The 15,636-nt window shown below is 38.4% G+C and overlaps 1 protein-coding gene across 1 annotated transcript in view; it reads left to right on the top strand.

Annotated features, from left to right (window-relative positions):
* LOC134242527 (E3 ubiquitin-protein ligase MYCBP2-like) overlaps positions 1-15,636 on the top strand; it is a 52,303-nt gene that overhangs the window by 21,326 nt on the left and 15,341 nt on the right. The window contains exons 36-65 of the mRNA XM_062724631.1: positions 150-341; positions 520-723; positions 901-1,035; positions 1,231-1,412; positions 2,434-2,573; positions 2,693-2,790; positions 3,228-3,407; positions 3,598-3,826; positions 3,922-4,040; positions 4,204-4,291; positions 4,570-4,625; positions 4,922-5,094; positions 7,452-7,596; positions 7,854-8,039; positions 8,239-8,410; positions 8,512-8,600; positions 8,728-8,844; positions 9,048-9,273; positions 9,436-9,560; positions 9,803-10,061; positions 10,158-10,214; positions 10,346-10,648; positions 11,489-11,602; positions 11,899-12,226; positions 12,385-12,585; positions 12,710-13,419; positions 13,572-14,479; positions 14,677-14,884; positions 14,972-15,177; positions 15,352-15,525. Of these exons, the coding sequence (XP_062580615.1) occupies positions 150-341; positions 520-723; positions 901-1,035; positions 1,231-1,412; positions 2,434-2,573; positions 2,693-2,790; positions 3,228-3,407; positions 3,598-3,826; positions 3,922-4,040; positions 4,204-4,291; positions 4,570-4,625; positions 4,922-5,094; positions 7,452-7,596; positions 7,854-8,039; positions 8,239-8,410; positions 8,512-8,600; positions 8,728-8,844; positions 9,048-9,273; positions 9,436-9,560; positions 9,803-10,061; positions 10,158-10,214; positions 10,346-10,648; positions 11,489-11,602; positions 11,899-12,226; positions 12,385-12,585; positions 12,710-13,419; positions 13,572-14,479; positions 14,677-14,884; positions 14,972-15,177; positions 15,352-15,525 (6,324 nt within the window). The remainder of the gene's footprint in view (positions 1-149; positions 342-519; positions 724-900; positions 1,036-1,230; positions 1,413-2,433; positions 2,574-2,692; positions 2,791-3,227; positions 3,408-3,597; positions 3,827-3,921; positions 4,041-4,203; positions 4,292-4,569; positions 4,626-4,921; positions 5,095-7,451; positions 7,597-7,853; positions 8,040-8,238; positions 8,411-8,511; positions 8,601-8,727; positions 8,845-9,047; positions 9,274-9,435; positions 9,561-9,802; positions 10,062-10,157; positions 10,215-10,345; positions 10,649-11,488; positions 11,603-11,898; positions 12,227-12,384; positions 12,586-12,709; positions 13,420-13,571; positions 14,480-14,676; positions 14,885-14,971; positions 15,178-15,351; positions 15,526-15,636) is intronic.

Raw genomic sequence — 15,636 nt, 5'->3', positions numbered from 1 at the left:
ATATTTTATAAATTCAATCGGAAGTTCTATGCAATGGAGGGTTTAATAATATTTATACTATTGCTTCTATGTAAGTAAAATAGCAAAATGAAAAAAAATTATGGTAAATCTAAGAATTATGCTATGATTATTTATTTTGATTTTAACAGGCTTTGGGACTGCTGACGAATCATGTGACTTTCCGTGAGATCCTGGACAAACTTCTGTCTATAGTGACCCTCCCTGTCAGACAGGCCCTCAGTAAGGAGACCTCCACGTATCCCAGCATCCTCGTGGCCAACACCTGCTCTCTACTGGCCACCATCATCAGCGAGTTATCAGCTACAGCCACCGGTCTAGAGGTGAGTCTGATACTGACTAAATACTGGACATTTATTTGGTACAATGTAATTACTCTAGGTTTCATACTGATAAGATTTCTTACTGATGCATCAGAAATATTTTGAGATTCCATAGTATGTGAAAAATTTGTTAAATGAAAATAAAATCAATATAAAGTCATTAATGAATTCTTAACAGATGGATCATGGGACAGCCACACGCCCCCTGTTGGTGACCCCCAATAGGTTCACCCGCACCAGTCAGCATGCCATGTGGAACAGCGGGAATGGCAGTCCAGATGCCATCACTTTCTCTGTAGATAAGCCTGGGATCCTGATAGCTGGAGTGTGTGTGTATGGAGGAGATGGACAGTATAACTATGAACTGGAATTCCTGGATGATGTAAGTATTTCTGTTATGAAAAATATGGTTCATGTGAGGTAGCTTCATAACAAATGTTTTTATTTTTAGATTTTAAGAAAAATAGATGATTGAAATATGAAAAACTTAACAATTTTTCATGATTCCTAAACCATGTAAGATGAGGAAATAGAATAAAATGACATATTATTTTTACAGCAGGGGGATGGTCTCAGTAACCCTTCACCATCACAGAGATGGAATGTTATAGAGTCTGTGAAGGGAGTCTATGGTCATGAAGACTGTGTCAACGATATCGCCGAGATCAAGTTTGACAGACCTATAGCTATCAAGGTAGATATATTATCACAGGAAATAATGGTGCAGTATTTACAGTTAACACTTGAAGCTTTATGTGCTTATAGTCTTTGCTTATGGGATACAAAAGAATCACTTTATTCATTGCCCATACATTGTCTTAAAGTAGTCGTTGAAATGCTTTCTCAAAAAGTAGCTGTAAATTGACAGTATATGTATTTTTTTTTGCAGGAGGGTGTAAAATACACAGTTCGTTTGAAGAACCATGGCAGTATGCGGACATTGAATGGTGACGGAGGGGTCACAAAGGTCAGATGTCCAGACGGGACAAACTTCACATTCCAGGCCTGCTCCCTCAGTTCTAATGGAACCAATCACATGAGAGGCCAGATACCACAGATCTTATACTACAGGTGAGTACCTCGTATAAAACAACAAAAACATGCTTTCTTGGTACCACAGGTGGGCACATGTGTGAAAACAACAAAATATGCCATATCAGTATAATGCAGACACTGAGTCTTTTTGTTAAGTACTGTATAGGGGATTAATTTCACGGGTTGTAATTTTCACGTTTTTCTCTCATCTGACACAATCGCGGTTTCTTGAATTCGCGGAATAGCTACATGTAAACGACATTCTTCAGCGTTGTTTTTATTTCACGAACAACAGGGTAGGTGTATATAAAATTGATAGATTTAATTAATAATTAATTAAAACAAGTGCAGTTATTAAAAGTCCTACACTCTAAACGTCAAATGAATTTCCTACATGCTATTACGATGAGTGCATGTGCACCCAAGATCTTCAATACAACGGGGCGAAAAACCACTGGACGGAAGTTAATGTGTATTAAGTTCGCCGAAATACAATGTAATATCTTCCACATCTTCAGTAAGTTCGATGGTTATTTGAATTATTTTTTAAAACCAAAATGTTGATAAAAACTAATATGCGTGACAATGCACCTGGTAACAAATACACGAGATAACATTATAGTTATGCACAAGTAATCAAAATCCATGCCCACGTGTTTTGATTGATGAAACATGTCTAGCATTGGCTATTAAAACAGCTTTTTTAACAATTACAGGAAATTATCTGCTGATTTGAATTAAAGTAAAGTGTGATAAGTAAAATAATTGAAGACGAGTACTACTCGTAATTACTGAAACGACCATGTACTGCATATACATGTATATCAACCTGTCGTAGTCAACCTATCGTAGTCTATTCTCAAATTTCCAAATAAAACATGGAGATTATTGAAAATTTATTCACTGTTTCTTGAATTCACGGATTTATTAACACCGTGAATATAGCGAATATTAACACCGCGAGTTATTTTCCCCCTATACAGTACTTGTAAGTAAAATTTGAGATATTTATATTCAGGATCAGGATATACTGAATATGAATGGTTAATTTTTTCAGTGCCCCACAAGAAGGAGAGAATTACCAGAGCAATAAATCCCTGGCTGAGCTTCAGGCTCGTAAGAATGCCATTGACATAGTGAGCGCCATTTGTAGGGTGGCTACAGATGTCCTCAGGAGAGCCCAGTTTGCTGCTGAGGGTGATTTTCTTAATCTTTATCCATGCACATTGATATTCACTACATTTTTTCTGAGTTTGAAAAGAGAATCATGTTAAGATTTTATGAATATTATACATAGAATCTCATTTTACTTTAAGGATATGCAGTAGAAGTGTTAGGAGTAGCAGATATCTTCTGTTCCCTGCTGCCATTAATTCTAGCTTACATTGGACCAGTAGCTTCTCAGGATCCTAGGGTAGGATTTTAATATAGTTTTCCTTCTGCTTTTTTACAGTGCATAGCCATGACATTGAAATGATTTCATTTTGAAAAATATTTAAGCTACAGTAGAATTTTCTGTGCCACAGTAGAATTCACTGTGTCTCATTTTAAAAGATCGGCTTAGGTAAACTGAGTAATAATTCTTTGAGAAATGAATAAATATTTGTCTAAAAGTAAAGAAATATAGATGTACAATGATATGTACGTATGTCTATCTTTGGTATTATGTCATTACTACAAAATGTTATTGATCTCCTAAAACACTGTTTCCATCAATTAAGCCACAGTTAAATTTTGAATTATGGAAAACCATGTGAACTATTTACCAATTATACTAAAATGAAATAACTTTTAGATTCATTTCATATTTTTATTTGTTACTTGATTAGAATGGTAATTGTTTTACTTTAGGGAGCTGTGCAGATCCTTGGCATAATTCAGGAGATTCTTCCAGAGGTGGCTCAACTAAACACCCAGTCTCCAGCACCACTCCCTGCCCCAGATACTTCAGAGAATGGCACCACCTCCCAGCACTATGCTGTTGTAGAAAGTGACCACCCCTACAAACCAGCTTCTGTCTCAAACTATAAGGTAGGTAGTTAGTAAGAACCTAATCTTGATTTTAAAAATGCCTCTGAAAAGTACTACTGCTTGGTTTTTTTTGCAAATGTCCATTTATCTTTCTCATGAAAGTCCTCTACTTGGAAATATATTTGATGACCAATATGAGAGGAACATTCAGCATGTCTAGCTTTACTTTACATGTATTTTAAAATTTCAGGTGATATTCCCTGAGTCTGTTAAGTGGATGGTGTTGGAGTTTGACCCCCAGTGTGGTACAGCTCAAGCTGAGGACACCCTCCAGCTGTATATCCCCGCCGGTGGGGGATCGGACTTCATCCCCACTGATTCCTCCTCAGAAGAGGGTCTCAACACACAGAACTACTGGCCAATGTGGAAAAAGTTCCACGGTTCCAGTAACTGGCCCAAAACAGCCATAGTTTTACCAGGTCAGATAAACAGTGACTCTTTAATGATTACTGTGACTACTTAATGCATTTAGTACTAAAGAATTAAAGTTAATAATGTTTACTCTTGTTTTCAGGTCATGAAGTCGTCTTTTCCTTAGAAACAGCATCAGATTATGTAAAAGATGACAAGTCTTGTTTCTTTGGATTTAAATGTGTAGTTGTTGGATATGAATGGAATTTTACACCTGATGAGGTTGGTTTTAATGCATTTTATTATAATGATTCTATCAATAGTAAAAAAAAAAATGGATTTTTAGATTCTTTATGGAAAACAATATTTTTTGCATGAAATGATAAACAGTCAGTCAGAATTTTACTGCAGCATTAGAACTACAGTTTGAAATGTCTATTTATAGAGTGTAACTCAACTGGAAAGAGAGTTATCTTACCTTGGAGGGATGTGTGCAGCTTCCTTAATCAAGAAAGATGTTGCTCTGCCTCCAGGTAATTCACTATAGTGATGCTGCTATGTATGAAATACCACTACAAACTATGCTCAAGTACAACTTTATGAACCTTAAAAAACTTTTATTTACCATGTAACTTTTAAGATTGCTTTTTAGATTACTCCTTAAGGGAACTACACATACGTTCAGTTACATGTGAAATCTTAAAGTGTAGATCAAAACAATGTTATGAAACAACTTGTATGTACTAAAAATGTCCGAGAATGGTCCAGTGTTATACTTTTCATGAGATATGTGACAATTATTTTCTTTCAGTGACTGTAGAAGAATTAGAGGAAGACATGGAATATATTGAGGAAGGCTCTCAGCTAGTAAGTACAAATATGTTTTTCATTGTAGATTGTGTAAAATCATCATGCAATAAATTTTTCTCTGAATACTATCTTTCAATTAAATTTATTTATTAGCAAAATATAATACTGTAGATCCAAATTTAAGCATAGAGAGGAAAATAAAAGGCATGTCAGGTCCCCAGTTACTACTGGGGAATTCATATTTATGAATAAAGGCTATGCATTACTTGCAAATAACATCATTTGAGCAGTTGTTGTGAACAAGTACAATGTAGTTGTTTTGCAGTACATCGCCATTCATTACTTTGTTACAGATATTCAGTGCCCATTCAGAACTGCTGGGTAAAGGTTTTGCCCTGTCCCACCCTCCCACTATCATGCAGGCCCTGGAGGGGAACCTGCCCTTCTGTTGGCAGTCCAATGAGAGGTCATTCCTGAAGGACTTCGTGGCCTGTAATCCAGGCACTAGTGGAGGCCGCTTAGCCAGGTAGGATTTAAAGCCTTCCAAACATTTCTCATTTTCTAAGACCGCGGAACATTAACTGGCAAAATTGGAAATATACATCTTACGTCATTTCTATCGGTTACAATCAAAACATTCAGTGATAGACAATGAAATGGGCGGGTACAATTCGACGCGGACGTTTGGAAAACATGGGATTGAAATTGCAGATCGAAATTCATTTTCAATCCACCTCGGCTACGCTAGAAGGCACATTATTACTGATTGACCCAGAAGACAAATAATTTCAATTTTGGTACAGTTTGTATTTTTTTGTCCAGTGTTTTAAATGAATAAATATTTAAGGGACAAATATTTCATTTTTGTTTGGTAAATATATGTATATCTTTGTTTTGGTGGTGGTTGGGGGGTTGGGGGGTTGGACGATTTTTAAATAAAGTTGCCCAAAAGTTTTCAGTGAGAGTAAGTATAAAACTCATGCACTCTTATAATCCTAGAAATAAAATATATTGTCATTTAAGCCATGACCTGACTCAACAATTTTTTACCCCCCCCCCCTTCTAGAATCAAATATCTCCTGGAAAGTAATTGTTTTGAATGATCTTTTGCGTTCTTAAAATTATAAGCTAAAACTCATATTAATGTGAACTTCAAACGATAGTATTTTGGAGTTGAAATATAGTTGATTTTTGGATCATACATTCACGCTTTGCTTTGAAAACAGCTCAGGTGGATTGAAAATGAATTTTGATCTGCAGTTTCAATCCCATGTTTTCCAAACGTCCTCGTCGAATTGTACCCACCCATTTCGTTGTCTATCACTGAATGTTTTGATTGTAACAGATAGAAATGATGTAAGCTGTATATTTCCAATTTTGCCAGTTAATGTTCCGCGGTCTTAATCGTAAATACATGAAATAAAACTTACATATATATTTTTGTCCAATGAACGATATTTCTTTGAAAAAATATTGGAGCAAACTTTTTTCAAGTTATCTCCTCTCCTACTATGTTTTTAGCTCACCTGAGCCAAAGGCTCAATTGAGCTTTTCTGATCACATTTTGTCCGGCGTCTGTCTGTCTGTCTGTCCGTCTGTCTGTAAACTTTTCACATTTTCGACTTCTTCTCAAGAACCTCTGGGCCAATTTCAACCAAACTTGCCACAAAGCATCCTTGGGTGAAGGGGATTCAAGTTTTTTTCAAATGAAGGGCCACGCCCTTATTCAAGGGGAGATAATTGGGAATTAATGAAAATTGGTGGTATATTTTAAAAATCTTCTTCTCAAGAACCACTGTGCCAGGAAAGATGAAACTTATGGGGAAATATCATCAGGTAGTGTAGATTCAAGTTTGTTCAAATCATGACCCCTGGGGGTAGGGCGGGGCCACAATGGCCGACCAAAGTTTTAAATAGAAATATTTAGGAAAATTCTTTAAAAATCTTCTCAAGAATAACAAATCCATGATTGATCATATTTATATGGAAGCATCCTCAGGTAGTGCGGATTCAAGTTTGTTCAAATCATGACCCCTGGGGGTAGGGCAGGGCCACAATGGCCGACCAAAGTTTTACATAGAAATATTTAGGAAAATTCTTTAAAAATCTTTTTCTCTAGAATGACAAAGCCATAATCGATCATATTTATGTGGAAGCATCCTCAGGTAGTGCGGATTCAAGTTTGTTCAAATCATGACCCCCGGGGGTAGGGAGAGGCCACAATGGTCGACCAAAGTTTTAAATAGAAATATTTAGGAAAATTCTTTAAAAATCTTCTTCTCAAGATTAACAAAGCCATAATTGATCATATTTATATGGAAGCATCCTCAGATAGTGTATATTCAAGTTTGTTCAAATCATGACCCCCGGGGGTAGGGCGGGGCCACAATGGGTGACCAAAATTTTACATAGAAATATTTAGGAAAATTCTTTAAAAATCTTCTTCTCTAGAATAACAAAGCCATGATTGATCATATTTATATAGAAGCATCCTCAGGTAGTGCGGATTCAAGTCTGTTCAAATCATGACCCCCGGGGGTAGGGCGGGGCCACAATGGCTGACCAAAGTTTTAAATAGAAATGTATAGGAAAATTCTTTAAAAATCATCTTCTCAAGAATAGCAAAACCATAACTGGTCAAAGGTTTACTTTTGGATTTAAACTTTTCAATAATAAAACCAATTTCTACTTTCTCCTAGCCACAGTGCTCAGGTGAGCGATGTGGCCCATGGGCCTCTTGTTTATCCTTTATAATGACAAAACACACTTTCAATTTTAGATAGTATTGTAATCTTGTATACTGTTACATGTTGTAAACATTTGTTGGATGACCATGATGAAGAATTGTCAATGTTTTCCGACATTCTCTATATTATTTTATAGATGGTTACAGCCGGATTCATACCTGGATCCCAGTCAGTGTGAGTTGATGTACAGTAAGGAAGATCTACGCTGTGGATGGCCTGCTCTCATCACTGTGTTAACCAAGGATCAGTACGGACAGCTGGTCCATGTACCTAATCTCAAGGTCTGTTTTAATTCTATGACTTGTAACCTATTTAACCTTTGTAGTGTTTAGGAAAAGGAGTTTTATTGTTTCCAGAAATTTTGCTTTAGGTAGTTATTAGGAGTTTGCAAAGTGATAAGAATATCAAAATAGTTAAGTAAATCATCTTTCTTTAATGTTTCATTGTAGGATTAATTATTCATAACAAATATTGAACAAATTGTATGTGGTGTTAGATCAAATTGTATAATATTGTGTTATTTTTGTTTTCTTTTCAGGTAAATGTAAAGGCAGTCCCAATTGACCAGGGTATCTCTGGTGATGAGCGGAGGCTCAGAAGACTGAGCAGACCAGATGAGGGAGACAAGATATTTGGGGGACACCCTCCTCCTCCTCAGGACATTCCATACGAGGCAACAGTCAGAGAGAGGAAGGACATTTTCCATGCCATTAGCATGATGAAGGTAAACCATATAGAAATTGCATTCTTTTAATTTAGAAGAGAAAAATGCAATGTACCAGACAGGGATTGGAATCCAGACCCCATAAACCTTCAGTCAGGTGCTCTATTGACCAACAGCAATCAAACCTGTCTGACCTGTCACATTTTTTTCCTTTATATATAACATAATTATCATCAAATATTGAAATTAATTTGGACAGGCGTATGAGAACTACTCGTTTGAGGAGCTGAGATACGCGGCCCCTGCCGTGCCTAGACCGAGCGAGAACATGCTGGTCAGATGTAACAGTGATGGCACGTATGTTGCCAACTGGACACCTAGCAACATAGGACTCTACAAAATCCTTGTCACCATTGATGACTTTGATACAGGTAAGGGTCTTTTGGGGTTTCTGGGGGCCTGCTCATTTTGCAAGCTTATTATCACAGTATAATCTTACATATATTTTAATTAATGTAATTGTTCTAATCAGGTGAAATTTACAAGTTGGAAGTAAAAGATCCACCCCAGGGAGTGACTCCACCCACCCAAACAGAGAAAAAACCACATCAACCAAATAAGGTTACAACCAACTTGAACCTTTGACTCCAATGAATTATTGATGACTATGTTTATGTTTTTGATATGTTGATCATGTGGTTGTATATATGAATCCCTTCTGCCTTACTTGTAATTAAATGTATTACAGATGAGGAAGTTTGTTGCTAAGTTCAGTGCTGGACTAAGAATCCGAGTAAACCCTTCTCTACAGAGCGAGTACATAGGGGTCATACAGCCTGAGGGAATTATTTCATTTGTGGATGAGGTATACAGTGGCATCATGAAAACAAAAAAAATAAATAAATAAATTTCATTAAGAAACTTAGTTTTAATACTCAGTCCAAAGAAAATGCATGTCGAAAGTGTTAAAAAGCAAATCACCTATTACATATGTGAATTAAGTGATGGGCTTACTGTATGTTTATAGTAAGCTTACTGTATGTTTATAGTAAGCTTTGACTGTTGTAGATTCACAATGATGATGGTGTATGGCTGAGACTGAGTCAGGCGTCCATTAATGAGTGGTGTAAGGAGGGGCATGTGGAGGGATGGGCACTACAGTACAACCAACACTTGGGAAAAACCCTACTGGTCCCGGTGGAGGAACCTAAACCACTAATGGAGGAGATCATCAAAGAAACCATCAGGAAAAATCTCCACGATGTCGTCAAACCAGAAGTCACACCAAAGAGAGGTTTCTATGCATTTTATTCTATACACAAATGTTTTAGATTTGTCATTAGAGCAGACAGTGCATGAAAGAGTATATGATACTACAGGAAAGCTACTTTTAAAAATGTTTTATTCATAACGAGATTTTAAAATAAAAATTTGCAATATTTGTTGTGTGTTTTAGGACCAGGAGAATATCAGGTTGTAAAATGTGGACCCTCAGGACACAATATCAGGTGTCGGCCACACCTCAAGGCAACGCCCATAGGGATGCTCATCCATGGGGAAAAGATTACAGTTGTTGAGGATGTGAGTAAATAGTACTCCATTATTATTTGAAACACATGAGTGACATTAGCAAAGTATTTAACTCACTCCAATAAACTTTCATATTATTTTGTGTAAATATTGATAAATGAGATTGTTTTGGTGTACTGATACTTGTATTTAGTTAATGTCAGATGCTGAAAATTCTGAACCATTTCGAAGTCAATGACAATGATGTCATTTAAAGATATGGAATTCTCCACCTGTATCCCTTTTTTTCGCAGGTGACGAATGAGGATGGTCGATGGGTGAGACTGGACCCTGAGAGTGTGGAGCAGTATTGTCAGAACAAACAGAGCGAGGCCTGGGTCCTGGTCTCAGGGCGGGACGGAACCGTGTACCTCAAACACGAGTCAGACCTAGGGGGCCTGGCCACAGGAAAACAGAACGACCCCTTTGCTTTTAACTCCCTCCCTCCATCATTCAATAAGGGATTTGATTTTTCACCTCAGATGCCATTTGTGTTTGGTAGCCCTCCTTCAGGTATTGGTCAGATTGCTGGCATTGATAAGAAAGCTTACAGTTATTCCAGAAGAATTAGATAAAGGAACTATTCAATTGAATTATTAAATTTTACAGGGCCATTTGGAAGAAGTGCTAGTCTACCTTCAAATGTCTTAAATCCAGGGTTTTCAGGTATGTAAACAATATCTGCAACAACAACAAAAATTGTTTGAAATTAATACATGTATGTTTTTTAGAGAGTCTGTGAAATACCTTATTCTGTCAAAACTGTTTAATTGTATTTACAAATTATAATTTTTTAGGACCAGTCATTCCTACCTTTGGAAACCCCAGCAGTCTACAGTTTGGAGGATTTGGGTCGAGTTTTGAGAGCAGTCCCATACAGCGAGATATGACAAAAGTCAACACCCTGCCTGGGAGCCTCTCTGCCTCCCCGGGATTCCTCTCTCCCTCCAGAATGGACATTTCTGCCCAGACTGCATCCCCTGTGTCCACAACCAGATCTCCAGCATCAGGGTCCCCCAAGTCCTCCAGGAGAGAAATCAGCCACCCCCTCCCTGTGGAATTACAGGGCGTATCAGTGAAGGAGCTTGTGAAGGCTTTAGGTATGTGTTTTACAAAAGACAAATTATACCTGTTTCAATCTTTCTTGGTTCATCCAATATGTAGCCAGATATTGTAAGTATAAGAAATGGGATGATATGTCATTGAGATTGTTTTCCTGTCATTTATTCACTGTATTGTGGAAATTTTCCATAGTGATGTAATATTATGAATGAATTGGAACTCTAGGTACATATGTACACCACTACACTGTACAAGAGTCTGAAAATGCATATAATGCTGAACACAGTAGTATTTCCTTCACATTTGAATTCCACAACCTCATTCACTATGTATTAATGCCATCATTAGCAGACCCCCCTTTTGATTGCCCCCATCCCCCACCCCCAATTTATTGTCTGACACTGTTTGACTGGTCCCTAATTATTGCCTGATGCTGTTTCTTTTGAGTGTGTGGCTGTCGGGATGTGTCGTACCTGGCCTATATGTTTGGTGAGTCGGTAGATGTTGTCACTCTGTTAGAAATACTATTATATTGTGCTCTATTTCTCAGCATGAAAAAGGATAATATGTCTTTTCCAGTGTCCATCCATTCAGAGATTTTTTGTACTTCTTGTTCATTTTGATAAAATCTTGAATATATTCCAGATTGACATGTGTTATTTTCTTTGGGTACCTTTTGAATAATTTTTGTTTTGTTACAGATAAAAATAAAGAAATATTTTTTTATCAGTTGCATGTTGTTTTGTATGTTTTTTTGTATGTATGTCTTCTCTGAAGTTAGAAGAGAGATTGAAACAGATTTTTTTTCTGTTCATAGTTTGAAACATAATGCTAATGTTCCTTGAGCATTTTATGAAGACTAAATTCTTTAATTACAGGTGAGAGTCGAGCCAATGGAAATGGACCAACCCCTGTACCCTCCCCACCAGGCACTCCCAAGAAGTCAGGGTCCCGAAGCTCTAGTCCCCATCTTACCATCACAGAAAAGCAAGGTATGCTCAGAATAGAACTTAATGACAGAATAATGCTGTAACATACTTCAAAAATACATGAAACACAATAGGGCAAGTTAAATTTCTCATTGAAGTATAAAGATCTCAAACTGAGCTCTGAAAAATAGGCTCCAGCTGGCTACAACAGTGAAACTGTGTAATCCAGACATCAAAATTAGTCAGATTAGACAATATTCCAGATACATGTATTCCATTCTGTGTTTAAATTTTAAGACCTTGGAAAAAGAACATATTTTATTATAATGCTTATAATACATGTTTTTGACTTTTGACAGGTTCCCCTAGAACAGGATCTCCTGTAGGAAGATTGAGTCCTAGACAAACAAGAGCATCTAGTCTCACCGATTCTCCCTCCCACAACTCTATCAAGGAGGACCTGTTTGCCACGCCCCCTGACAGTCCTATTGCACCAATCCCTAAACGGGTCTCGCTGAAAAAGGAGGTCTCCAGTGACAGGCCAACCCAGTCTCCACCTACCTCCCCGTCACTCAAACATAAACAGACAGATGTCAGCAAGATAGCTCCGCCCTCAGGACAGGGTATTCTAAGTCCTGTAAGGAGAGATAGCTTTGGTGGACATGTTTCACCAGTCAGAAGTACTAGGTTAGCCTCATTGAGAATTATATCAACAATTTTTGTTTGTTTTGTTTTTTTTTTTAGATAAATTTATGAACGGTTTGATTAGAAAATCTTCGGAATGTAAATCTATATTAAAATTCATTTTTTTTCTAAAATATTAATTGCAATTGTTTATTCAACAGTCCACAGAGAAGAGCCTCCAGTCCATTACTAACTAGTCAGTCCAGGGCCTCGCCAGTCAATGCTGGTTCCAGGGCCTCCCCACTCAGTGCTAATGCTAGGTCATCACCAGTCAATCCTGGGGCCAGGGCCTCACCAGGAACAGGGGGATCTCCCATCCCGACCTTCAGTATCGGCTCATCCTCACCCAAAGAGGAGTCCAGGTAAATCACAGCACTTCCATATTGTAGAATAACCCTCAGTTTTACTGTTCGATTTTCTCACAAGAAGTATTTATATGTATATAAAGCTTTTTTAAGGTTTGATTGTTGACTTACTTTTATAAAGGATGTCTCCAAAATCCATGAGAAAAGACAGAGGGAGGTCTTTAAGGTCCAAACGCTCTGATTCCCCCTCCTCCAGAGACAGTATCCCAATAATTCGAGCTCGCTCCTCCTCCACATCTGTCATCTACGACAAGAAGGAGCCAGTGAAGGAGGCCTTGTCCCCCTCAGTAGCCGAGTGTCTCAGAGCCGTGTTTGCTGCCTTCCTGTGGCATGAGGGGATTGTGCATGATGCCATGGCATGTGCATCCTTCTTGAAATTTCACCCAGACCTTCAGAAAGAAATGTCGAAATTTGCCAACAGAGCTAAACCAGAGAAGATGAGAGTTAGACATGCAACAGACTCTAGTAAGGACATAAACAAGAAGAAGGAGAACATTAACATTAATGAGTCCAGGGTGAGATTTAAACTAGATCCAAGGTTTGTTAGAAGTGACTCTGAAAAATCGGACAAATCTGACAAGTCAGATAAAGAGGAGTCCAGCAAAGGTGTGGAGAAGGCAGAGATTCAGCGAACCATGTCAGATGGCAGAAAAATCATTGAAGCACGACAGAAGAAGGCGATGCGGCACAAGTCAGAGGGAAATGTAGGATTCTTCAAGGAGGGGATTGAACCAGACAAAGACTCACCCCTCCCACCCACACTTCATCATTTGGTGTATTTCTGGGAAGAAATGTCCTCTGGCGTACTGAAAGTCATTGACCAAAAGCAAGGTAATTTAAAATTTTCATTTTAAAGATCTCCATCATTATTTCATGTCATTCATTTTGGCTGGAAAAAATTGGCTTACATTTAGAAATTGCTTAAAAAGTGTGTTGAATTTATTTGTGTAAGGAATCTTTTCAACTTCTGAATTTCTTTACAGTCAATCCTAGTCCTGCTGTAATGCTCAAAGCTAAGAAGAGTGAGAAGAGGGAAAAGGAGAAAGAGAAGGACAAAAAAGCTAGTCGTAAAAAGAAGGACGAGATCAAACATATATGGAGAGGGAATGCCATGGGTGACATGATGATGGGGCCTCTGGGAGGGAGAGATGGTGGGGATCGGGGGGAGACACAGTGTGAGTTGTGTGGAGGGATGTTCCCCCACCCCGTGACTTATCACATGAGACAGGCCCACCCTGGCTGTGGACGACACGCTGGGGGGAAGGGCTACAACAGCAGTGGCATCTTCTGTGGGGGCTGGGCAGGGAACTGTGGAGAAGGGGGTCTGGGAGGAAGCAGCTGGTACTTGATTTGTGAGAAGTGTAGGGAAAAGTGCTTAAAGGAGAAAAGACACTCACAAAGAGAAAAAGACAAGGCTAAAAAGCAAAAGAAGAAATCATCGCAGAATCGCCAGCAGACAGTTTTGTATACTCAAGAGTCTCATGCAGTTCTGAAGAGTAATGCTATGTTCCTGTTGGATCTGGCTAGTGCTTCAGGGCTTACGCTTCCTATTCAGTCAAAGAAACTTCCTCAAAGTAGATCAGATCTGTTACTACCCAGTGTCAGTGAGGAATATGGGATGGAGTTGAACCCTTTTCCACCAGTTCCGTTCCAGTTTCTGGCATTACAAGGAGGCCAGAATGCAGATTCTGCATTTGCAGAGGAGGTTTACATAGATGCTGATGAGAGGGTCTTTGTTAGATCAGGATCAATGAGCATAAGGGATAGACAACCTGCTTACAGGCCAAGGTTACCAACTGAACCACGACACAGTCCTCTGGCAAGGTCAGGGTCACTGGGTCAGGATTCAAGGTCACACATATCCTCCCATATCTCACCACCCAGTCCTAGGGTAAGTGCTCAGAGATTTCTTATATATTCATTTTATTGTCAAGCTAAATTATTGTTTATTTTATACAATCATACTGATACATTTATAAGCTAAAATCTTTTGCCAAATCGCCAATTGAACGATTCTTTATTTCTGAAACCAAATTTGAACTACATGTAAATACACGCTTGATTGATTTTGATATGATTGTATTACAGGATTTCAATTCAGAGAATGCCAATCATGAAACAAAACAGATTCCAAAGAGTGCAGGCACCAGCCCGGACTCTAGTGATGAACTCTTTGGTAAGAGTCGGGCCTTCCAGAGAAGTCTTTCAGAAATTGTGCCAGATGATGGCAAGGAGCAGGAAAATGACAAGAAAATGCTGTCTGGTCGCCGCAGGAATAATAGTGGAGGTGTAGGAGGTATGTATGACCATCTCTTCTCTTCCACCCACTGCTCTGATGATGTATAACATTTGATGGGACTCACATAAAACTTTATTGTTGCAGATGGTGGAATGTCTTTGTTGAAGCATCCGTCTGCTGCCATGGAGAAATTGCTGCACACGGTGGACAGGAAGTGTCCGGAGGATGATGAGCGAGCTCTACAGAGACCGGTGATGTCATTCATCACACAGAGACATGACCTGGAGGGACTACAGCTGGCAATGAAACAGGCACTGAGGAAGGCTGCTTGTAGGGTGTTTGCCATGCAGGTGAGTTTTCTTCATTAAAAAGTTTATCAACAAATGTAATTTTATGGCATCAGACAGAGCTCAAATTTCCTCTAGTTTAAAAGTCAAAAAGCAAATGCCTTAACCTTAATGGATTTTTCCATGTGTGTCTTGTACATTATGGATGCATGCTAATGTTTGGTTTATAAATGACAGGCCCTGAACTGGCTACTGAGGAGTATCACCCAGACGGTGTGTTTACATGACCTCCTCTGGTTCTTTGTGTCCTCACTGATGCCCACTGGAGGAGAAGAAGAGGAGCAGGAAGAGGAGGAGGAGGACAAAGACAAGGAGAAGAAGAAGAAAGATCCACCTAAAAAGGACCATGAGGTACCCAAAGGGGCAACTTTCTGATCGGACAGAAATTTTTTTAAAGATTAATAAAGAGATTGATTTAAAAAAGATTTTAAAAAAATTTACAAACTTTTAGACAATATTTTT

This window comes from Saccostrea cucullata, unplaced genomic scaffold (genome assembly GCF_032062105.1).
Source record: "Saccostrea cucullata isolate Sc308-1 unplaced genomic scaffold, CSIRO_AGI_Scuc_v1 ctg266, whole genome shotgun sequence".
Taxonomy (NCBI): Eukaryota; Metazoa; Mollusca; class Bivalvia; order Ostreida; family Ostreidae; genus Saccostrea; species Saccostrea cuccullata.
This window is presented reverse-complemented; position numbering and strand designations above follow the sequence as displayed.